Below are 26,391 nucleotides of genomic sequence, written 5' to 3'. Positions count from 1 at the left end.
TCTCTACAATCTGGCACTGGCAAGGGAGGGGCACAGTGGAGGAAGAAGATCTTGTCGCAGCTGCACAGGCAACAGACAATGAGTCCAGTGGTGAGTCCGAGGACGAGCATGGTCAGGAGAACTCTGAGGGCATAGATGCTGACCTGGGCAACCACCAGGGAGTCAGGGACACTTGGGACGCTTTGATCCAATGCTATTTCAGCTAGCTTCCCGAATAAGAGCCACCACTACATGCCAGGACTGCAGGCTCCATATTCGATCACTGACTGACAGGACCAGTTCCTTGGTCAGCAACATACACTCTGTTTCATTTCATGAAGGTTTAAGGAGAAACACGTCCATCGTAACATCATGGCTTACCCTTCACCTGCAGAACAAATGAAGCATCCAGAGGCCAGTTGCACAAAAACACATTTAATTAACTGGTGCCTGGCAAACATTCTACAAATTAACATTGACAGGTGTTTTCCATCACACCAATAAACACTGAAATGGGGAAACCAAATATCACCTGTGATCAGGCCATGTTGTCATGTTGTGCTTAAGGCACTTTAAGTTTTTGCTTGTGGGTGCTATGTCTAGGTGCTCCCCCCTCGCTGGCACTGGCATTGGAGACAACCTGCTGACTCTGCTGGCTTGTTGGCCTTAATGACCTTGGCGGGCATCCTCTGTCCCGTGGAGACTGTGCTGGCCCCGCCTGGGAGGGAGCAGCCAGTGGCACGGCTGGCATCTCCCCAGTCGCAGCAGCCTCACTGGATGCCACAGTCACTGACAGGGGACGGTGGAGCTGCTACCCTCATCCAGAGCGCCCTGAGAGGAGCCTGCAGAAACAACAGGCAGCTCATGCGCCAACGTGAGATTGCTCTGGACCTCCCTGCTCACCATTGATGGACAGGCACCCAGCTGGGATACCGGGTGCCCAATCCATCTCCCACACTGGCAGTGACCACCTGAGGTAATTGTTGGTGTGAAGGCTCGTAGGTCCGAGCGCATCCCCATGAACCCCTGATTGAGTTCCTGGAGGAGCCTCTCCCTGAGAGTCAACACTCTGTCCATGGAGGAGGCAGTGTGCTTGACCTAGAGGGTCAACACATTGCTCACGTTCTGCAAGGACTCCTCCACAACAGACACCATGGCACGCATTCCCTTGTGTATCTCCGCCAGTCCTCCCGCACTCCCTGCTGGACTTCCAGCATCTGCTGCCTCATGGACGACTCCAGAGGCACATCATAAACTAGTAACTTGTCCTGGTCCCCAGCTGTCCTCCTGCTGCTGGCGCCCTGACCATTCTCTGCCTCCACCTGCACATCAAGCGAGTGTGAAGTGCCCTCACCAATGTGCACCAAGATAGTAACCAGCGATCTAATGCCCACCGAGGTGCTGGTATCTGCGCTGATGCCTGCTTGAAAGAGCAGTGCAATGCAGATGCATTCTGATCATTGTGGTCCTCGGGGGTCAGGGGTGGGCCTTCCGGCTCCTCATCCCGGTGCTGAGCCTAAAAGGTTAGAACAAGGATATGTCATTAGTTGAAACCATCACATTGTTACATGCCTGGCAGCCTCATGAGATAGAGATATGCAACGTGGTGCCCTCGGCTCTCCGCTATCAATGGGGATTACAGGTTCAAAATACTACACTGGAATGCTTGCAATTACTGACATTCTCAACTCAGTGCACTGCACTCTTACCTCCCCCTGGCACCCCAACCTCACTGCAGCCGCTTGACCTAGGCGCATGGCACCTCTCCAGTTCCAGGGCCTCCTGCTCGTAATGAGTGAGGATTAGGAGCTGTGAGGGTCCCCCTAGCACGCGACCTCTCAGCATTGTTATGGGATATTTTCTCCTGAAAGAACAGAGGAGCATTGATGAGTCCACTCTCTACCTGCAGCGCCATTGCAGCCTGGCCAATCCCACCTGAGCAACACCTCACAGAGCTCAGCCGATTCATGACCCAGGAGCCACAAGGCACTCAGTCCAAGCAGCCAAGGCTCACCCTCTTGGCCAGCTCCTGCCTCATTGACATTTTCCACTCACACTCTAACAACTCTGAGGTCTACAGGGATGGGAAGCTCTTAACTGCTGTGCAAAGTGACCCATGCCAACAAGGTACTCACCTTTCCTGATCTCAGGAGATCGTTGAAGTGTTTCTGGCACTGCACCCATGTGCGCCTCACCACATTGTGGCTGCTGATCCTGGATGCCACCTCCTCCCAGGCCTTTTTGGTGAGGTCAAGGGGCCTCTTCCTCCCATCCCTGGAGACAAGCGTTTCTCTCCGCACTGCCACCTCCTCCAGGAGGGCAGTGAGGCACTCATCGGAGAAACGTGGGGCCGAATGTCCCATCAACCTGCCCTCCCACTTGCCATGTCCACCCGCAATGCTCTCCATCACGACTTCCGAATCCTTCGGTGGCAGCCTTCCAAGGGCTGCCGAGGCCGCATTTGAATTGGCTGCTAGGCCGCCATTGGAGCCGGCGGATATTGAGCACCCACCCCCGCCCGTCCCTTCGCACTTATTCCTCAGCCACATCTTATGCTGGGTAGGCCTTAATTGGCCTTCCGACGTAAAATCGCGGTGCGCTGCCGATCGCGATCCTGCACGCCGAGGGCAAAATTCTGCCCTATGAGGCTGTAATGTAGAGACAGGGTTTTAGTTATAAGCGGTGCCGCTGCTGGGTCCCTTTGTAAGTAAATAGAGTGTGTTCTGCATAAGAACTGTCTACTGATGTGCTATGTCTATGGTATCAACTCTGTCATCCTGAAACAAGTGTGCAACCCAGATCTATTAGTACAACTAAATTAGTAACCAGGATCCAAAAGTGTGATTATTTCGAACATCTGGGAATTAGAAGAGATAATAACAGTAAGCAGCCCGCTTGCAGCGCCATTTGTCAGGTAATTGTTTGTGCCATTCGTACATCCTTGCAAGAACAGGGGAAAAGAACACACACAGAGTACATTTTATAAAAAAAGGGATTGATTTAGGATGATGTATCAAATTATTAGCTGAACTTTGAGTTTTGATAATGACTTACAATTCACTTTCACAAATATGGTCCATTTAAATTAGAAGCCACAGTAAACTGTATGGATTGAAGCAGCAAGCTAGAATGGGACATAGATAAAGTGAGTTGGGAAAATTGTGGCAGGTAGAGTTCAATGTGCAGAAGTCTGAGGTTTTGGATCAAAGAAAGACAAACATTTTCTTAATGGCAAGACAGGGACTGTGGAGGAGCAATGGGATTTGGGTCTTGCACACAAATTGCTAAAAACTAGTGCACAGATACAAAATGTAATCAAAAAGGCTAATGAGGCAGGATTACAGTATGACGGTTGTATTCAGTACATCAGTCATACGGAGCCTTGGCCAGGCCCCATTTGGTGTACCGCGTTCAGTACCTCAGGCAGGATATATTGCCTTGGAGAGGGTGTAGTCCAGATTCACCAGAATTTTACTGGAGTTTAATTATGAGAACAGCTTGTATTTCCTTGACTGTAGTAAGTTGAGAGATGATCTATGTAGTCTATTTAAGAGCTGAGCATTTTGTTATACTGCCCTCTTTGCAGCCCTGTCTTTTGCAGAGGGGTAAATAAAGTTGTTCAATAATGGCTGTCTGCAGTTGAGCATGTGTTAGGCTTACCCAGTGCAATACAAACAGAAAGATATACAAGCATAGGATGGAATTTTCTTTTACATTTCATTTGAGATATGGAGGACTGAAGAACACATATTTGGAACTCCTAAGTTGATTTTGGGGAAGTTTGAGCAGTTCCATGTGCACATTATGTTCAGTTTTGGCTAGTGAGTCAGCATGGTACATAATTGAAAAAAATGGCATTGAGCTTTGGGACCATGGAGGAAATTCAACCCTAACAAAGAGGACTGGTATATCTATGAACGAAGGTTGCATATTTGGCTGAAAGTGAATAAAATAGGAGCAGAAGATCAAGGATATGTTTTCCTCACCATGATGGGGCTAGATACTTTTGAGGTGGTATCTAGCCAGTGTTGCCCATAAGATCCCAGTGCTATGAACTATTCTGAAATTAATCAGATCCTGAGCTAATATTATGGCATGACTAAGAATGAGATGGCACAGAGAGTTGCATCCTGGGAGAGGAAGCAGTTGCCAAGTGTGACAGTTGCAGATTGCTTTCTCGAATGAAAGAAACTCTCTCGTCACTGTGGTTATGGCGTGAACATAGAAATGAATCTTACAGACACATTAGTAGGAGGCCTAAAGAACAATAAACTCAGGGCCAAGTGTTTGAACAAAGTCAATAAGCTGATGTGGAAGGAGGCTTGCCAAGCCACAGCTTGGAAGTGGCAGAAAGAAATAGTTGCAAATTACAAGGGAGTTCTGTTCCTGAGTTGGCACGGCAGGTCCAGTGGATTTCAGTGGCATCCAGGCCACAGAAACCAAGTTCGCAGTCTGAGTCAGAAATTTAGATTCTACCGTTACCATGGTAATCATGAACCATTTTTGCCCCCATTTCCAGTCAAAGTGCTATTGCTGTTTGGGAAGTTGGTTATATTAAGACAGCATGCAGGAGTGGAGGAAATGTAATGCCCCAGGTCATGGTAAAGCTCAAGGTCGAGGTTGTGGTAGTTTTAAAGTGCCTTCAGAAGTCTGGAAATCCTCAAATGCATATTTGATAGATGTGGAAATAGAAGTTGATGTTATTGAGTAGGAAGATCAAGAGTTGTACTCGATCATAGAGCAAGAAAAACAGGACATGGAAGATGAGAGTAATAGAGATGGAAATATAATTCTAGTGCCTACAGTAGAAATAAGAGTAGGAGATTCACAACTCACTTTGATCATTGACGCAGCTTCAGTCAAGTTTGTTATCACGGAAGGAGAGTACAAGAAGTCTCTAAGTCACATTCACTGTGCAAAACAAAATTGGACTAGTTATTCCAAAAATGACCTGTGTTAGGTTAGGTTAGTGTTAGGGTGGAATATGATATGCATCGTATTATTTCCCAATTGTAATAAAAGGAGGAAACAAAATCTCCCTGATAAGAAGAAATTGGCTTAAGATACAGTTAAACTGGTCCAAGTTATTTACAGTAGGAATTGGCAAGAGTATGTCTGACATTGAGGAAGTGCTAAGCAAGCATAAAATAACCTTTGAGCAAGGAACACCAACTGGTAAAATGAGGCTTCACAAGGCTGAAGTCACGATAAAGGACAGTGTGCAGCTGAAGTTTTGCAAGGCTAGACCAGTGCCATTTGCACAGTTAGAAGCATTACTGAGGTAGATAGTGAAGAGTTGGTGAAAAGTTGTGAAGTGTGTCTCAGAATGAGAAATGATCCAACTAAGGTCCCTTTCATCCCATGGTCAAACACAAGAAAACAATGGAATGAGTACATGTCAATTTCTTTGAGGTGGAAGTAAAAGATTGTCCCGTTTTGGTTGATGGCTGTAGCAAATGGACAATTGTTCCATGTCCAATACCACAAGTGGCAAAACTATTAAGGTTTTGAGAAGTTGGTTTGCAATTTATGTTTTGCCAGAGGTGGTGGTATCAGATAATGGTCCACAGTTTGCGTCAGAAGAGTTTGAAATATTCCTGAGTAAGAATCGAGTCAAACGCTCTAACATTACCATATCATCCAGCATCGAATGGTGCCGCAGAAAGAAGTGCGCAGACTGTGAAGACATCTCTGCAGAAATATTTGCTAGGTGACAGGCTAGGCAGTAATCCCCATGTTTCTCTTCGACATAGACTAGACAATTTTCTGTTCTCTTACAGAGTAACACCACAGCCTACAACAGGTTGCTCATCTTATGAGTTAGTATTTAAAAATGCTCCTAGGTCAAGGTTTAGTTTGTTTAAGCCTGGCATCAGTGGCAAAGTAAGAGAAAAGCAAGTCAAAGTGAATCTGTGTCATGATATGAAGCATGAAACTTCGAGATTTCAGTGCTGGTCAGAAGGTCATGTTGAGAAACCACTGAGGTGATGAGGAGAAGTATGTGATTGGAGTTATTATACTGGAGTAGGTATATTCACATATCTAGTGAAGATTGGAGAGAGACTGCATCAGTGTCATGTAGATCATTTGCTTAAAAGAGGAAATTTGACAAAGGTAGAGCAGGAGAAATCTTCTATAGTCCAAATTCCTCCTATAGCCATAAATAATGCCAGAAAGTAAAAATCAAAAAGAAAATGAAAAATTGCTGGTATTACAGAGTTCACTGATAGAGCGAAGTGAACAATGGTCTTTGGTTAAGACAAATGAATTAATGTCACAGTTCCAACCATCAAGTTGAGTTGGTCATCAATATTCAGATCTGACACAATCAGAGAAGTTGAGAGGCCAGAGTCAAGCTAATGGAAATGGCAGGCGATACCCGGCAGAAAGAGAAAGGAGTTAGATAGGTTAATTGAAATTATGTTGGAAGGGAGAAGAAAATGTTGTTCCTTTCATTATTTCTTGTCAAATTATGATGTTTTTGTTAAACACATACTGGTGTGTGTGAATTACTCTGACAAAAACTGTCATATATGTTTTTGGTTGTGATTACAGTAAAACAAGTATATAACCCAAACTGTTAAATTTTCAGGTATATTTGATGTTGGTTTAATCATATTGTATTCTGGGAACTTAAATACATGCACCATTTTACATTTTAATGTACAAGTTCCTTTTTTTTAAGTGCGGAGGGAGTGTGTTGTTTTTAGAGCTGAGCATTTTAGCCTGTCCTCTCTGCTGCCCTCTCTGTTGGGGAAGTGTAAATAAAGTTGTTTAATAATGGCTGCCTGCAGTTGAGCATGTGTTAGTCTTACTCAGTGCATTCTAATTGAAGTGTTTAAAATGATAAAGGAATTTGATAGGCTAGATGCAGTGAAACTATTTCCTCTGGTGGGGAGGGGACACAATTTCAAAGTTGGAGCTAGGCCATCCAAGGAGGAACATTTTCACACATAAACAGTGGAAATCTGGTTTACTATTCCCCAAAAGGTTTGAGATGCTGGGTTAATTGAAGTTTCAATACTGATATTGATATTTTATGATTTTTATTAGGTTTGGCTATCAAGAGATAAAGATCCACAAACATTCCACAAGTGTGACATATTTATCTCATTTCAATTTATTGCAAAATGCAAACAACATGTCAGAAATTCTTACTGGAACAGTTGAACTAATCTGTGCTTTTTCATACAGTCTTACTTGCTTCATCTAGGCAGTTATGTTTATTTATAGGAAAATTTGCATAGGTTTTCTGCGGGAGTGTCTGTGCTCTGTATTGTTACTAAGTTTCCACAACAGTGTAATTGGATTGTTATTTTCTGGCAGTGCTGATGTCAGTATGAGTGGTACCTGTCCAGAGCCTCCCTTCACAAACAGGCCCGAATTGTGCTTTAGTAACGATGGTGAAAAATTGTCAGTCATTGTTATTCTACTGAAACTGACAGCTGGTGTCCACACGTGAGGAGAATAACACAGAAATCCAGAAATTGTTGTCATTGACTCTGTGCTTTTCCAAGGGTGGACTGTTGAGGACCCCCAGAGTGCAATCAATTAAATATAACTGAACTGACCAGAGCTTTCTCCCTTGCTTCACTGTGACAAAGATAAACTTTTCCTCCTCATCTTTCTCGACCTGCCTGCAGCCTTTGACATACTTGACCCCTTCAGCATTCTGCAGCATCTCTCCACTCTCATCCAGCTGGGTAACACTGCTCTTTCCTGGTTCTATCCTTATCTATAGTACTTAATCATAATCACAGTATCAGTTGCAATTGGTTCTCTTTCTGCTGCCACAATGTTATTTCTGGTGCCCCCCATGTATCGATCCTTGGGGCCCCTCCTGTCTACCTGATGTCCCTCAGCGACATCTTTAAAAAGCACAGCATTAGTTTATGCTGACGAGACCCATTCTACCTCATCATCACCTTTCTTGACTCCTTCACTGTTACTAAGTTATCAGACTGCTTATCCGACTTCCAGTACTGGATGAGCAGAAATTTCCTCCAATTAAATATTGGGAAGACTGAGGCCATTGTGTTCAAATTCCAAACTCTGTTCCCTAGCTAGTGAATTCAGCCCTTTCCCTGGCATCTGTCTGAGACTGAACCAGACTAATCACAACCTTGGTGTCATATTTGATGCCAAGATGAGCTTCCATATCTACACCATCACTAAGACTGCCTATATCCACCTCCATACCATCGCTCGACTTTGTCCCTGCCACAGCTCATCTGCTGCTAAACCCTCTTCTATGCCTCATCCTTCATTCAAGTCAAGTGCCTTTAGACTTGATTATTCCAATGCATTCCTGGCTGGTCTCCCAAATTCTTCCCTCTATAAATTTGAGGTAATCCAAAACTCTGTTGCCCTTGTCCTTACTCGCACCAAATCCCGTTCAACGATCACCCCTGTGCTTGCTGACATAAACTGGCTTCTTGTTAAGTAACACCTGATTGCTAAAATTCTCATCCTCATTTTCAAATCCCTCCATGGATTTGTCTCTGCCTATGTTTGTACAGTAATCTTTCAGTCCCACAATCCTCCAAGATATCTGTGTTCATCTAATTCTGGTCTCTTGAGCATCCCCAATTTTAATTGCTCCACCATTGGTGGGCATGTCTTTGGCTAGCCAGGCTCAAGCTGTGGAATACCCTCCCTCCACCTCTCCACTTCTCTACCTCACTTTCTTCCTTAAAGGCACACCTTAAAACTTACCTCTTTGACCAAGTGTTTTGTAATCCTCCCTTCTACCTTCTTATGTGGTTCGGTGTCATGTCTTGTTTGAAAACACTCCTATGCTGTGCCTTGGGTCGTTTATTATGCCAAAGGTAGTGTATAAATATAGGCTTACCTGGAAAAACTCAGCAGGTCTGGCAGCATCGGCGGAGAAGAAAAGAGTTGACGTTTCGAGTCCTCATGACCCTTCGACAGAACTTGAGTTCGAGTCCAAGAAAGAGTTGAAATATAAGCTGCTTTAAGGTGTGTGTGTGGGGGGCGGAGAGATAGAGAGACAGAGAGGTGGCGGGGGAGGGGGGGGGTGTGGTTGTAGGGACAAACACGCAGTGATAGAAGCAGATCATCAAAAGATGTCAACGACAATAGTACACATAGGTGTTAAAGTTAAAGTTGGTGATATTATCTAAACGAATGTGCTAATTAAGAATGGATGGTAGGGCACTCAAGGTATAGCTCTAGTGGGTTTTTTTTTTATTATATAATGGAAATAGGTGGGAAAAGGAAGATCTTTATAATTTATTGGAAAAAAAAAGTGAAGGGGGAAACAGAAAGGGGGTGGGGATGGGGGAGGGAGCTCACGACCTAAAGTTGTTGAATTCAATATTCAGTCCGGAAGGCTGTAAAGTCCCTAGTCGGAAGATGAGGTGTTGTTCCTCCAGTTTGCGTTGGGCTTCACTGGAACAATGCAGCAAGCCAAGGACAGACATGTGGGCAAGAGAGCAGGGTGGAGTGTTAAAATGGCAAGCGACAGGGAGGTTTGGGTCATTCTTGCGGACAGACTGCAGGTGTTCTGCAAAGCGGTCACCCAGTTTACGTTTGGTCTCTCCAATGTAGAGGAGACCACATTGGGAGCAACGAATGCAGTAGACTAAGTTGGGGGAAATGCAAGTGAAATGCTGCTTCACTTGAAAAGAATGTTTGGGTCCTTGGACGGTGAGGAGAGAGGAAGTGAAGGGGCAGGTGTTGCATCTTTTGCGTGGGCATGGGGTGGTGCCATAGGAGGGGGTTGAGGAGTAGGGGGTGATGGAGGAGTGGACCAGGGTGTCCCGGAGGGAGCGATCCCTACGGAATGCCGATAAGGGGGGTGAAGGGAAGATGCGTTTGGTGGTGGCATCATGCTGGAGTTGGCGGAAATGGCGGAGGATGATCCTTTGAATGAGGAGGCTGGTGGGATGATAAGTGAGGACAAGGGGGACCCTATCATGTTTCTGGGAGGGAGGAGAAGGCGTGAAGGCGGATGTGCGGGAGATGGGCCGGACACGGTTGAGGGCCCTGTCAATGACCGTGGGTGGAAAACCTCGGTTAAGGAAGAAGGAGGACATGTCAGAGGAACTGTTTTTGAATGTAGCATCATCGGAACAGATGCGACGGAGGCGAAGGAACTGAGAGAATGGGATGGAGTCCTTACAGGAAGCGGGGTGTGAGGAGCTGTAGTCGAGATAGCTGTGGGAGTCGGTGGGTTTGTAGTGGATATTGGTGGACAGTCTATCACCAGAGATTGAGACAGAGAGGTCAAGGAAGGGAAGGGAAGTGTCAGAGATGGACCACGTGAAAATGATGGAGGGGTGGAGATTGGAAGCAAAATTAATACATTTTTCCAAGTCCCGACGAGAGCATGAAGCGGCACCGAAGTAATCATCGATGTACCGGAGAAAGAGTTGTGGAAGGGGGCCGGAGTAGGACTGGAACAAGGAATGTTCCACATACCCCATAAAGAGACAGGCATAGCTGGGGCCCATGCGGGTACCCATAGTCACACCTTTTATTTGGAGGAAGTGAGAGGAGTTGAAGGAGAAATTGTTCAGCGTGAGAACAAGTTCAGCCAGACGGAGGAGAGTAGTGGTGGATGGGGATTGTTCGGGCCTCTGTTCGAGGAAGAAGCTAAGGGCCCTCAGACCATCCTGGTGGGGGATGGAGGTGTAGAGGGATTGGACGTCCATGGTGAAGAGGAAGCGGTTGGGGCCAGGGAACTGGAAATTGTTGATGTGACGTAAGGTGTCAGGGGAATCACGGATGTAGGTGGGAAGGGACTGGACAAGGTGAGAGAGAAGGGAGTCAAGATAACGAGAAATGAGTTCTGTGGGGCAGGAGCAAGCTGAGACGATCAGTCTACCGGGGCAGTTCTGTTTGTGAATTTTGGGTAGGAGATAGAAGCGGGCCGTCCGAGGTTGGGCGACTATCAGGTTGGAAGCTGTGGGAGGGAGATCCTCAGAGGAGATGAGGTCAGTGACAGTCCTGGAAACAATGGCTTGATGTTCAGTGGTGGGGTCATGGTCCAGGGAGAGGTAGGAGGAAGTGTCTGCGAGTTGACGCTCAGCCTCCGCGAGGTAGAGGTCAGTGCGCCAGACAACAACAGCACCACCCTTGTCAGCGGGTTTGATAACAATGTCAAGGTTGGACCTGAGAGAATGGAGTGCAGTAAGTTCAGAGAGAGACAGGTTAGAATGGGTGAGAGGAGCAGAGAAATTGAGGCGACTCTTCCTCTCTCCTCACCGTCCAAGGACCCAAACACTCCTTTCAAGTGAAGCAGCATTTCACTTGCATTTCCCCCAACTTAGTCTACTGCATTCGTTGCTCCCAATGTGGTCTCCTCTACATTGGAGAGACCAAACGTAAACTGGGCGACCGCTTTGCAGAACACCTGCGGTCTGTCCGCAAGAATGACCCAAACCTCCCTGTCGCTTGCCATTTTAACACTCCACCCTGCTCTCTTGCCCACATGTCTGTCCTTGGCTTGCTGCATTGTTCCAGTGAAGCCCAACGCAAACTGGAGGAACAACACCTCATCTTCCGACTAGGGACTTTACAGCCTTCCGGACTGAATATTGAATTCAACAACTTTAGGTCGTGAGCTCCCTCCCCCATCCCCACCCCCTTTCTGTTTCCCCCTTCCCTTTTTTTTCCAATAAATTATAAAGATTTTCCTTTTCCCACCTATTTCCATTGTATAATAAAAAAAAAAACCCACTAGAGCTATACCTTGAGTGCCCTACTATCTATTCTTAATTAGCACATTCGTTTAGATAATATCACCAACTTTAACTTTAACACCTATGTGTTCTATTGTACTATTGTCGTTGACATCTTTTGATGATCTGCTTCTATCACTGCTTGTTTGTCCCTACAACCACACCGCCCCCCCCCCCCACACCTCTCTGTCTCTCTATCTCTCCGCCCCCCACACACACACCTTAAACCAGCTTATATTTCAACTCTTTCTTGGACTCGAACTCAAGTTCTGTCGAAGGGTCATGAGGACTCGAAACGTCAACTCTTTTCTTCTCCGCCGATGCTGCCAGACCTGCTGAGTTTTTCCAGGTAATTCCGTTTTTGTTTTGGATTTCCAGCATCCGCAGTTTTTTTGTTTTTATAAATATAGGCTGTTGTTCTGTTCTTAGTCTCACTGTAAAACCATTTGGAAAAAGTTACACCTTGCTGAATGAAGTGTAACTGGGTTTTTAATGCTGTTCATAATTACTACCAAATAGCCTCACGGGTCCTGAAAGAGTAATTTTATATTTGTTGAATGCCAAATTTCTCCATCTGTGATAAATTCCACATTTTACATTTTTTTTAAGTGTTTGCTTATGATATTTTAATCCCATGTGTATATCCCAATCACTTATTTTGACAACTGTGAAATTAAAAGATTATAAGTGAAGGGATGCAATGGTTTGTGGTCTGTGACACTACTTCAATGTGATAGGCTACTTACCTGCATGATGGCATTACTGTTGCTGGATGCATGGAGATCCAATAGACTTCGCGCCAGGTTTAAACTGATGTCAGGAAAGGGGAAATCCACAACACAGAGATTGCTAGATCTTTGTGGACTGCTTTCTTCAAGATCAGTGCATGACAAACTCCACTGCTTCACTGCTGACTGGAAAATCCAGGATGAAACCTTTCACTCTTAGGCCCGACATATGTAAACACAGATATTTCTTTCAAGTGACCTGGAAATGGGAAAAGGAGTATGTGGAGAAATACTGGTTTATGTTCACCAGTATTATGTGGTGATATTTGAATTTTATGTTCCTAAACATTTAAGAATCTTGCCCATTTCTTGCCACTTTTGCACTAAAAACCAGATGCGAGGACACTTTGGATGATCAAATGGGGAATAAAATCTGAACTGCTTTTTTGTTTGTGATCTTTCATAAGTATTCAGTTTTCAGCCAAGCAAACTTGAACTTATTAAAAACCCAAAAGTTAGCAAAAGCGTTAACTGTAAGAAACTAAAATATAAAAGAAAAATACTAAAAAGTAGAAAACTGAGAAAACAATATGTGAACTTCTGGTGGAGGACTTCAGTGTACCAACGTTAACCCTGGGTAGAGTTGTTGGTGAGCATGGACTAAAACATCACTTGTTGGCCAAAGTTTCAGACCTGGTGTATTTTAACATCTGGACCTCATTTAAATATGTCCGGTCCACTTCCTGCCCATTCCCAGTGGGGAAAGGGGACAGAGTGGCTGTTGGCAGGGAAAGGGCAAACTGTCCTGGTGTAGTAACTGAAGTTATAGCCTCTCCTGCTGTCCATCAGAGATCACGTGATGTTCTTGGAGGCTTCAACCAGTGAGCCCTAAGTGTGGGCAATCTGGGGGTGGGGCTTCCTGATGAGAGTCCTGATCAAGCGTGTAGCACCAACTCACGTGCTCTGTTCAATCTTTTCCTGAAATTTGTTATGTAATCCAGGAGAATAATTTCTGAATTTTGATCCACCAATTTCTCATGAATCAATTTCAGTGGTCCCCTCACCTCTTGACCATGAATTAGCTCAAAAGGGTTAAAACCAGTAGATGCATTAGGAGTGTCTCTAATAGCAAATAACAAGAATTCCCTTATCCCAATTCTGTGGATAATCCTGACAAATATGGTCTTATCATGGTTTTTAAAGTTTGATGCCATCTTTCCAAAGCTCCTTGTGATTCCAGATGATAGGCTGGTAACTTAAATTGTTTTATCCCCAAACTGTTCATTACTCCCTTAAACAGCTGTGACATGAAATTTGAACCCTGATCTGATTGTATTTCCTTAGGTTAACCATATCTTATAAAAAAAAATTTAATTCACTGCTCCACAATCTTCTTAGTTGTAATATTTCTTGAAAGTATCGCTTCAGGAAACCTGGTAGAGACATCCATTATTGTTAGTAAGCATTGATTTCTACTTTTAGTCTTAGGGAGGGGTCCTACACAATCAATCATGACCCTAGTAAAAGATTCTTCAAATGCTGGTATTGAAAGTAAAGGCGCCGACTTAACCACTGCTTATGGGTTTCCTGTTACTTGACATATATGGCAGGTTCAACAGAATTTGACTACCACCCTATGCAATCCTGGCCAAAAAATACCTCTATCTTTTCTTGTGTTTTCCTAATTCCTAAATGTCTCCCCATTGGAATTTCATGATCAATCCTCAGAATCTTATTTCTATACCCAAATGGGATAACAATCTGATGCACCTCACTCTAGCTTTCATTTGTTGAGACATGATCCTGCCTCTATTTTTGCATTAATATATCTCCCTTAAGGTAATAACATACTGGAATACATTTTGCTTCTGTTTCTGAATAAGCTTTCTGATATAACTGCTTTAATTGCAACTCATTTTTCTGTAACTCCGCTAACCTCCTTGAGTTAAACACTTCAGCTGAATTGCCCTGTATTCTTTCCTCCTGAACAATGTTATCAAACACAGTGCCAGCTAACAGGATTTTGACACCTTCTTCTTGCCTTTGAACTGTCTGTCCTTCTTGTTTTCCTCGTTTCAATGTATGAGCCTGAGATCTTGTTACCACACAATCTGGAAACAATCCAGGATGCTCCTTCTGTAACACCTGTGTTGAAAACACTTCTATAGGCTGCTCAACTACCAGTGGAATAATCCACATTTGTGACCCAGCTATATCATTACCCAGAATGAATTGAACCCCTGTAATGGGCAATTTTCCACCACCCCAACAATAACTTCACCCATCCTCCATTTGCTCTTTAAATTTAACTTCCACAATGGAATAGATTTAGATCTCCATGAGCCCCACTTATTATCACCTGCTTCTGCAATATTCCTGCTGAACAACAAATATCACAATCCCACAACATTAAAGATTGACTAGCCCCTCTGTCTCTTAACATTTTAACATCTTTACCTATTCCAACCTGTACACATGAAAAGACTTTCCCTTCACATACAAAGTCTTTAAACATTTCTGCAACCTGCTCCTCAGAGTTCTCTTGGGTAAATTGTGAACACATTCCCACTTCTTTAACTATCACTGATTCTTCCTGTTTTACCTGTACACAAACCACTGATTTCTCCTGTACCTGAAACTCAGAACCCACAGTACTTATACTTCCAGAGCTTTTCTGTTACCACAATAATTCCTACAGATTTTCCCTGCAATTTCCAACATGCAGACTTCGTGTGCCCCACTTTATTACAATGAAACCACCTCATTTTCTGAATGTCACTCCTACCCTCAGCACCTTCCTTTCTATTTTGAGAAAAAACTTGCTGGGAATTTCCAGCCACTCCTTCTCTTCCCTGACTACCTACCTTCATTTCACCTTCCCACTTTATATCATTTTCTGATTTAAAAGGGTGACAAAAGAAAGGTTTAGCTCTATGAACTAACTCATAATCATCAGATATCTCTGCTGCTTGCCTTACAGTTTGAATCCTCTTTTCCTCCACAAGTGTTCTCATTACCGGAGGGATTGAATCTTTAAATTTTTCCAAAAGAATGACTTCCCTAAGAGCTGCGTAGGTTGTCTTTATTTTTAACGCCTGTATCCACTGATCAAAATTACTTTGTTTTACTCCCTTAAACTCAATATAAGTTTGCCCAGGTTGTTTTCTCATATTCCAAAATTTCTGCCTGTATGCTTCAGGATCCAACTCATATGCACTCAAAATAGTCTTGTTCACCACACCATAATTCACCAATACCTCTTCAGACAGTGGAGCATATATCATGCGCTCTACACACTGACTTAGACTGTAACAATAATGTCTAGTTTTCCTGTGGCCATTCCATCTGTTTAGTTAGCTTCTCAAATGAAATAAAGAATGCTTCAATATCTTTTTCCTCAAACTTTAGAAGAGCTTGTACAAATTTAAACATCTCCCCACTGGGTTTTAGGTTAAAGGCTTTTTCATGATCAGAGCTCTCCTCAGAATCTGAGGTCCCTTCTTTAACTTCCAGCCTCTTAAGCAGATATTCTCTGTCTCTTTCCTTAATTATCTCTTCCATTGCTAACTTCTCCCTCTGGAGATCAAGTTTTCACATTTCCATTTCTTTTTGAAATAATCTTTCTTTTTGCATTACTTTTTCAGCTGCCTCTAGATTCAGTTTTTTTTCACTTCCTTTGCTTGTTCAAATTCAAACTTCATTTCAAACTTAAGCCTCACAACTTCCAGCTATGGCTCACTAGTATCAGGTATCATTTCCAACTTCAAATGCTGTGCTATCACTTCAGTTGTATCTGATATCCTAGCCCCCACAGGTAACCCCAATTTTAACTTGTCTGCCAACTCTGTTAACTTATCCTTGGATATTTTTTGTAACCCAATCAGAGTTACATCTTCTACTCCCAGACAAGTCCTAGAAATTGCCAAAGCCGTCATGCAGTCTCACCACTTATAAAAACACCTCACCAACTCCTGAATTCAAAGTGCTTCTCATACTCATAATCTTAAGATTCACCAATTCCAAACCAATCAAGGAATTACAAATATTATCCCACCAAGAGCCCCCAATTGTTATGACACATCAGTTGGTAAAGCTGAGTTATTTAATTCCCAGAGGGAAACTTTAAACAACTGTCTTAACCTATATTTTCAACTGGTATGTTTGAGATGCAGCTCTACATTCAGGAATAAAAACCACCAAGCCTCAAGAAATTTTTAAAATACATTTAAATTAAATATTTATTAATTTAACAAGGAATTAAACACATACACATGTCTACAAATTATTACCATAATAACTTTTAAACAAAACCCCAAATTAATCACTCCCAGGTAAATCTTCACCAAGGTAACAACAACTCTTAGGCTTTAAACAGACACCAGACAAAGCACATTTTATCTCACAAATTCAAAATGAGGTCCTTTTGCAGACAATTGTAGGGCTTACAGGCTGCTTAGACCTTACATGCCTCTGGCCTGCACATATATACTCCTCTTGGCTTATACCTAGCCTTCCCTTTAAATGCAAATTCTCACGGTATCACTAGGTCTTTTAACTCTACCTCTTCTAACCCTTTCATTAGCACCAAGTTTATTAGTAATATATTGCTTGGTGTCTCCTAGCTAGGTGCAAGAATTTACTCCCTCTTTTGAATGATTTACTCAACAAATGCAAATATACTCTTTGCCTTTTAACTTGCTATTCACCCACTTAACATCTTAAAACTACTTTACATCAAAGCACCCAGACTATCTGGCTTTAATCCAATTAAGGTACGCACGCGCGCGCGCGCGCGCGCACACACACACACACACACACACACACACACACATCCCCAGCAACTACAGGTCCGATTTAAATAACATTGTACTAATGACACTTGGATGAGGGCAGTGAATGTACTATTGCCAAATTTGTGGATGACACAAAAATAGGCAGGAGGGCAAGTGGTGAGGATGACACAAAGAGTTTACAGAGGGTTATAGACAGACTAAGTGAGTGGCCAGAAACTTGGCAGGTGGAATATAATGTGTGCAAATGTGAGGTTATGCACTTTGGCAGGAAGAATAGAAGAGCTGAATATTATTCAAGTGGAGAAAGAATGCAGAAAGCTGCAGCACAGAGGGATTTGGGGGTCCTTATGCATGAGTCTTGCTAAAACTATATAAGGCACTGGTTAGACTACACCTAGAACACTGTGAACAGTTTTGATCTCTTATCTAAGGAAAGATATACTGGCATTGGAGGCAGACCAGAGAAGGTTCATTATGTTGATCCCGGATATAGAGGAATTTTCTTATGAGAAGAGGTTGAGTAGGTTGGGTCTGTATTCATTGGAGTTTAGAAGAATGAGAGATGACCTTATTGAAACATATAAGATTCTTAGGGGGCTTGATAGGGTGGATGCTGAGAGGTTGTTTCCTCACATGGGAGAGTCTAGGACCAGAGAGCATAATTTCAGAGTAAGGGGTCACCCATTTAAGACAGAGATGAGGAAGAATTTCTTCTCTCAGAGGGTAGTGAATCAATGGATCTCTTTACCGCAGAGGGGTGTAGAGGCTGGGTTGTCAAGTATATTCAGGGCTGAGATGGACAGATTTTTAAACAGTAAGGGAATCAAGGGTTATGTGGAAAAGGTAGAAAAGCGGAATTGAGGATTATCAGATCAGCCATGATCTCATTGAATGGTGGAGCAGACTTGATGGGCCGAATGGCCTACTTCTGTTCCTATGTCTTATGGTCTAAATTAAAGACATACACTGGAGAATCTATTCGGTTCAAAGGCATTGCGATAGTACCAGTGCCTTATAGGCAACTGACAGCCCAGCTGCCAATGATAATACTGAAAGGAGGAATAATGGTGAAAGGAGAAGGGCCTAGTCTTCTGGGCTGAGACTGGTTACAGAAAATCAAGTTTAAGTGGCCTGAGATATTTCACCTGAAAACAGGAGGAGTTCCTGAACTGCTAAGGAAATACGACAGTGTATTTTGGGATGAATTAGGGAAGTTAAAAGGCTTGCAAGCAAAAATATATGTGGATCCTGAAACGATCTACATATATCTTTAAGGCCAGACCTGTGCCTATTGTGCTGAAGGAGAAGGTGGATGCCAAACTGTGCTGGTTAGAAATGCTGGGCATCATCCAACCTGTCCAATTCTCAGAATGGGCAGCACCCATAGTTCTAGTGGTTAAACCTGACCAAACCATATGCATTTGTGGGGACTATAAATTGACCTAAACAAGGCAGCAAAACTAGACAAGTACCCTATTCCAAGGAGAGACAACTTCAATGCAAAGCTGGCTGGAGGCAAATCCTATACAAAATTGGATATGAGCCATCCCTACCAACAATTAGAAATGGATCGCACATGGAGAGAATACATGACTCTTAACACACACAAGGGTCTTTATCAGTACATTCGCCTACCCTTTGGAGTATTGTCTCCATGCGCTATCTTCCAGAGAGCAATGGAGAGACCTTTGCAAGGACTTCCCTGAGAGGTAGGATATCTAGATGATGTACTGATCACAGGGTCAACCGAGACCGAACACTTGGGCCAACCTGGAGGAGGTGCTAAGAAGGTTCACGGAAGCCGGTATATGGTTAAAGAAGGAAAAATGCATGTTTCAAGCGCCAGAAGTTACTTACCTGGGTCACAGGGTGGACACCATGGGTTTGCATCCGTTAGAAGAGAAGGTTCGGGCAATAAAAGATGCACCCTCACTGTCCAATGTAATCAAACTCAAATCCTTCCTGGGTATGATCAACTACTATAGCCACTTCTTGCCTAACTTACCAATTGTGTTGGCACCATCACACTTGTTAAAAAAGAATCACTGTTGGTCATGGAATTCACAGCAGGAAGAAGCCTTTGTGAAAATAAAGAAACTGTTGCATTTGTTGTTTTTATTGGTAAACTACGACCCATCAAAAGAATTGGTATTAACATGTGATGCCTCTCCTTATGGTGTAGGAGCCATGTTATCAGACAGAATGGGAAATGGATCAGAAGCACCCATTGGCTATGCCTTGCGAACACTCGACAGCTGTGAAGAGTTATTTTCAACTAGAAATGGAAGGCTTATCGGTGATATTCGGAGTGAAGAAATTTCAGCAGTACCTAGATATATGACTTTTCACCATCGTGTCAGACCATAAACTATTAATGGGTTTTATTCAGTGAGGATAAGGCCATTCCGCCAATAGCATCAGCAAGAATAAAATGTTGGTCTTTGATATTATATGCGTATGAATATAGGTTTATTTACTGTCCTGGCTTACACGTTGCAAATGCAGACACACTCATTCGTCTCTTGTTACCAGATAGCATTGTACATGTTCCTGTGCCACAAGAAGTTGTGCTATTACTGAATTTCTTGGATTCTTCACCTGTGTGCGTGAAGCAGATTAGGAACTGGACAAACAGAGATCCAATATTGTCGTAAGTCAGAGACCTTGTTTTGCAGGGATGGTCAAATTTGTCTGTATCTGAAGATTTGAGACCATTCCATGCCGGAAACACTGTTAAACTGTCAAGATGGAATTTTGTCGTGGGGATCAAGAGTTGTCATCCCTTCACAAGGTAGAGAATCACTCTTGACAGAGCTTCACAGTGCGCATCCAGGAATATCAAAGATGAAAATGCTTGCGCGAAGCTATGCCTGGTGGCCAGGCATTGACAATGACATTGAAAGCATGGTCAAGCACTGTCTCCACTGTCAGCAACAACAAAGGTTGCCTGTTTCAGCTCCCCTGAATCCATGTGAGTGGCCTGGTCAACCCTGGGTTAGACTACATATCAATTATGTAGCACCATTCTTAGATACTATGTTTTTGTTGACTGTAGGTGCACATTCTAAATGGATGGATGTATACAAAGTCAAATCGCCAACATCGAGCGCAACTATCGAGAAGCTGCGTCACTGTTTTAGCATACATGTCCTACTGGAAATTGTTGTTTCTGATAGCGGTACAGTCTTTAAATGTATAGGGTTTCAGAGAGTCATGAATCTGAATGGAATCAGACGTATTAAAACAGCACCTTTACCATCCCTCATTGAATGTTTTAGCCGAGGGAACTGTACAAACTTTCAAGTCTGGTATGAAGGGGTTATCAGAAGGTACTCTAGAATCTCGACTTTCCCACTTTCTTCTCAGTTATCATGCAACGCCACATTCGATTATGGGTTCAACACCGTTTGAATTACTGATGAACTGCCACCTACATACAAGGTTAAGTCAAGTGTTTCCAAATTTAAAGGGCATAGTTGAGAGGAATCAGAGTAATCAAAAATTGAATCATGATATTCACAGCAAAGCTTGCACATTCAATGTAGGTGACACAGTATTTGTGCAAAATTTTGGAAGTGGACCTTGTTGGGCTACTGGAACCATTGTCTCAGAGACTGGTCCCTTATCTTTCCAAGTGCAAGTGGAAGATAGATTTGTTCATAAAATAGGTGGGCAATATTTATGATAGAGAGATCCCCATTCCAGCAATCAAATTAACATCAAACTATCAATTCCTAAGGTGAAAGATCGACCTAGAATAGACATGCCCGATGTCTCTGTCGAGTTGCCAAACCCAGAACTGCCACTTTCTAATAATGTGTCTCGTGCAGCTGTTCCTGATCATGTCGATTCTGTTGAAGAATCTCAAGTGGTAGCTCTAGCTGTATAAGGAAAACATCTGAGATTTAATCTTTAATCACCTGAAGTTGTATATATGTGTATGCTGTTGGATATTCAAATGCTCCCTGTAAATAGAAACTGTTAAAAAAAACTAAAGGGGGAGGAAATGTAGTAACTAAAGGTATAGCCTCACCTGCTGTCTATCAGGGGTCACAAGATGTCCTTGGAGGCTCCGGCCAATGAGCCCTAAGCGCAGGCAATCCTGGGGGGGCGGGGGCTTCCTGATGAGAGTCCTGACTGAGCATGTAGCACCTGAAAGGCTCTCTGTAATAAAGTTTATCTGTTTCTTGTTGAAACCTGTCTGCTCTGTCTAGTCATTACACCTGGGCTATCTACTGGCTGGCAGAAAAGCGGTGGCGAAACAGGATTCAGGAGGGACTGCAGGAATCGAGAGGGAAAGGGAACCTGGAGGGACATTCCTCCTCTTTCTTGTCTCACTATGGAAAAATTTAACTTATCTGGCAATGATCTTAATTCTACCCAACAGCTGCCAACCCCTTTTGGACTGCCCAGCAACCATGGCAGCTTTCTCACTGGCCTTGCTTAAAATGCTATGAAGCGTCTATTGGCATTGCAGAACCCTGATTTGCATCAATTCATGAGGCTCCTTCCTTCTTTAGGTGGCCATTCAGTCTGCTTGCACAGTTCTGCAGGTTAGAATTGGAAAAGATATTGGTCAAGCTCTGAACAGTTAAGTGACTTGCGCATTGCTACCTGTCTGGCTTTTGCCAGGTAGACAGGATTAACATTAATCCACTCAAAGGGCTCCCAGTTGTCCACATGGTAGATTCCTAGTCTCAGTCATGCTGGCCTGTGAAATGGGGAATGTGGAGACATGAGATGAGTTGCAACTGTACAAAGAGAGGAAACCATTCTTTTATGGATCTAATGTCAGCCTTGGCAGATCACATACTTACCATCTCAACAACACGAGGAGTGTATAATACGAGCTGATTTAGAGGGCAGCAAGTTAAGAAAATTGTATACTCAAGAGCAGAAAGCACTCTCACTCTCGGCCTATATATCAAACGTCACTCTACTTTTATTTTTATGTTTTGGGGTTATCTTTTCTTGTTGGTGATCGTTTCCAGGAATATTTGCAAATTCTTTCCTGCCCATTATAAGCAGATTCCTGTGTTCTTGCATCTTGCTCACATGTATGAAAGCAAAGTAGCCTTTTCAAAGTGATCTCTTTTCTATACTTGTTATTGGTCTGATCTGGAATGTTGCTGTTAAAACAATTTTAATAAATAACTTTTCTATCATTCCATTGTATTTAGAGCAGTCAGCTTCATGGACATATTACATGCAAACCACCTCAGTAAATTATTGAGTGAGCCAGACACTTGAGAATTGAAAAGATTGTCTATAACTGTGAAATGGCCATAACTCTAAAATATCAGTGTGTTGAAAACAGAAATGAAAAAAAAAATGGCATGATTGTAAATCTGACTTCCGAAACAATAACTGTTCACATCAAATGAAGAAAAGAGAACAAGTACACTCTAGCAAACGGTAAAATAAATTACATTACTCCAGTCAATCATGACTAATTTGAAAAGCACAATGCTGAGCCGCAACAAGTATTTATTGCCCATCTCAAGATGCTTCACAGGAGCATAACCAACAAAAGATCACAATTTTTTTTTGACATAAGACACCTGCTTCTCTGCTGTTATATTGTGTTCTAAAATCTTTGGCATGGGGGAGGGGTTTTATTATAAAATTGAATTCCATGTATTCTTTTGGCTAAATTTTTTTTCCTTTTTCCTTCCAGGTGGTGCAGTCCTTGGGATTTGCTATTTACCGAGCACTAGACTGGGGTTTGGATGAGAATGAGGAACGGGAGTTGAGTCAGCAGTTGGAGCAGCTTATTGACCAGATGGCAAACAATGACTCTGAAGGTAGCAATGGGACAGCTGACGAGGGGTACAGTGGGCAGGATGATGAGGAGGAGGGTGATGGGGCACCCCGTTCAGTGAAGACTTTCGAACATGTAATGAAGGCATGTGCTGCACATTTATTGAATCGTAACGAAGCAGATGCACATTTTCAAGCAGTCTGTAGGGCATTGTTTGTGGAAACCTTGGAGTTAAAGACTTTCCTGATGAAAATCAAAGATGCTAAAGAGGTAAGATCAAAGTTCTCTTAAGCGCTGGAGAACAGTAGATGATTTAGATCGTTTTTAAATTACTGTTTTAGGAGGCCAGGCTGCTTCACACAGGAACAGAACTGTCATTTCTTTCAGTACAGTGGTATATTTGCCATCAGGTTCTGCAGTAAGGCAAGTGGCATGAGATGAGAGCCCTTGCAGATATTGACTTAGTCTGGCTACTGGGTTTCCTGGTGTTGAATGGCACTTTTGGCACACTGCACAAGCTCATTAGCTTATGGGTGAACCTGCTCCATTATTGGATTGGACTATACAGCAGAACTACTTCACATTCACGTTAGAGAATTTTCTCTTCACTTAAATTAAGAAGTGAAAACAAGTTACATGATTATTAAATATTGGCCCAGATCTCCTGGCCTCTGGATGGTCATAACCTGCACATACCCTGGAAAATGTGCTGGAGGACCCTTTGGAAGTCCCAACACAATGATTTTTCAGGAATTGCCTGAGAAGTTTCAGCTTCCGATGGGCAATTCCCCTGCGTCCTCCAAAAAAGATTCGGAGACCTCAGAGGGTCCTGACTCGCTTAACTGGATAGTTACTCAGGAAATGCTAGATAGGAAAAAAAAATACATGTCTAACTCCTAGATAACTGTATAACTAACCACCCCTCACCCCTCCCCCTCAACTTCCCACTGACCCCCTCCAACTACACCCCCCCCCCGACTTTCCAACTCTCCTTTTGATTGCCCCCAACCCTCTGCCTTCCCCACTGACCGTCTGACTACCCCTCTCGACCTGCTGACTCCCCTCTGACTTCTCTCCAACTCCCCGCCTCAACCCTCCAAATCCCCCCTGACCTGACCCCTACTCACCCTGCCACCCGACCCCTTACCCATGCTGCCACCAGCCACCTTCACACACTCGTTAACTAACAGACTGAAAAGCTATTTAAATGTCTCGAAGTTTTCCACCATGTTAGTGAATGAAGACTTGCCAAAATACAGAAGCTGGTGCCATAAAGACAGGGTGTGGTTTGGCTTCCCCTGACGATACTGCAATACGACGAAAAACGTCCTGAACAAGTGCATCCTGCATTTCTGAAGAGGCCCGGTTTGGAAACCTGGTCCAGAAATGCAAAACTCTGGCACTGTGTAAAAAGAAATATAGGAACAGAGTGGCAATCCGTTGGTGATCGCTGCTCCTCAGAAAATTCAACACATTACTTCACCCACAGCACTTTTGTACTGCAGAGTTTCTGTGCTGACTGCAGAACCCTCATGTATTTGCTGTCAAGATTCGTGCTACTGATAATCACATCATCATTTATGACTAGTAGAAGGAGAAAGGTTTGCATTTCGTCAGTCAGGTCCTCAAGGTGAAGGAGCAGTATCGTAATCAACTAGAGCAGAGCATTGCACAGTCCCCCCAAAGAAGGAGCCTAACTATCAGAGGTCCCTTTTAAAAAAAAAAGATGGCTAACAAGGAATTATAATTAAGAGCTTTGTTTTAGATTTCTGTTCAAAATTCCCTTCCCCTGTTAAATACCAAGTGGTGATGAGACCTGTCTCATCACTGAGGCTGACTGGGAATTGTATTAATGTTGATGGAGACTGTCATAAACTGATGGATGATTCAGCAGGAAGTGGTAATCATCAGCTTTCTTGTACTTCAGCAAGCCCAAACCCATAAAAATATCTAAAGCACTTAAAGGTTTGCTGTTTTAAACAACAACATTCATAAATGTACGAACCAAAGTAAAGGCTGTTAATCATAGTTCACTGATCTGTTTTGCAAGGACTTCCTGCTGGTGCAACTCCTTCATTTTTTAATTAAATAGTTTAAGAAAACAATTTCATTAAGATAAGAGCACAAATATTACATTTTCGCATGATACGTAGAGTGGGATATGTTGTGTGGTGGAGCTGGGTTCGATCGATGCATTCAAAAGGGAATTGGACTGTTACTTGCAAAGGAAGAATGTGTTGGATTACGGGGAGAAGGTAGGCGGATAGCACAAAGTGAGTTGCTCATTTGGAGAGCTGGTGCAGACACAGTGGGCCGAATGGACACCTTCTGCACTGTAACAATCCTATGATTCATACATTGGAGTGTGCTGAGAACAATGCACATAATTTGACACTAGTTCCCAGTATTTTGTTTGATAAGGAATTTGCATATATGCTGATTGACCTGGTCAAGTCAGGAAGGGGATGTTTCACTTTACCTTTTACCAGGGTGATCAAGATTTATGTGGGAGCTGCCTGGGCCTGATGGATTAACAGGAATGGTTCTGGATTGCCTGGTATTTCTTGAGTTGTAGGCAAAGTCCATACATGTGACCACCAGGTGTCTCACTCCTTTGCCAGTGGCACTACTACTTTTAGTCTGTTTTTTCTCACCTATTGGTAGCCTGTGAGGTCTGACCCAATCACCCATTTCCACCCACCCTACCCTAAGAACATAGCATTCACTCAGTTCCACCCAAGTACCACCCACCAAATGGGCGTCATTAAGATTATCGGCTGGAGGTATGGTTTGAACACACATCCTGGCACTCCTTGCTGTAATATGCTGAATCCCTGGTCCTGCCCTGCCGTGATCACACATATCAAACATGCTTGAAATCCTTCAAGGAAGTGAAATGTTTGGTCGCTATCCAAAAATATCAGATTTTATTCGTGGGAGAATTTAACCAAGAAAATCATTTGAACAGGTAGCCATTTTGCCTCCGATTTGCTGCTCAAGAATTTGGGCAGGGCATACTCAGAGCAAAAATAAATATAAAAACAAAAAACTGCGGATGCTGGAAATCCAAAACAAAAACAGAATTACCTGGAAAAACTCAGCTGGTCTGGCAGCATCGGCGGAGAAGAAAAGAGTTGACGTTTCGAGTCCTCATGACCCTTCAACATACTCAGAGCAGATGTTTAAAAATATTCACCATTGTGTTTATAGTTTAATAGATAAACAGACTGATCAAACCAGAACAGCGGGAACAAAATTAGGTACTGCTCTGTGCAAATAGCAAATGTTCATGTGGTGATTCAGCACGCTGTACTTATGACACATTTCTAAGTCTACTTTAAAGCTTCACTACTTGATTTTGTTTCTATTACTGATGATTATCTAATGTTACATTAGTACCAGTGGTAGATCTATTACACTAGCAT

General features: G+C 43.1%; 1 protein-coding gene across 3 annotated transcripts in view; it reads left to right on the top strand.

Annotated features, from left to right (window-relative positions):
• The window catches only part of spire2 (spire-type actin nucleation factor 2), a 97,232-nt gene that overhangs the window by 17,295 nt on the left and 53,546 nt on the right, over positions 1-26,391 (top strand). For all 3 annotated transcript variants that reach the window (XM_041192704.1, XM_041192703.1, XM_041192705.1), the window contains one exon: positions 22,883-23,236. In XM_041192704.1, coding sequence (XP_041048638.1) covers positions 22,883-23,236 — 354 coding nt within the window. The remainder of the gene's footprint in view (positions 1-22,882; positions 23,237-26,391) is intronic.

This window comes from Carcharodon carcharias, chromosome 7 (assembly GCF_017639515.1).
Source record: "Carcharodon carcharias isolate sCarCar2 chromosome 7, sCarCar2.pri, whole genome shotgun sequence".
NCBI lineage: Eukaryota > Metazoa > Chordata > Chondrichthyes > Lamniformes > Lamnidae > Carcharodon > Carcharodon carcharias.
Note: the sequence above shows the minus strand (reverse complement) of the source record. Positions and strands in the feature narration are given on the sequence as shown.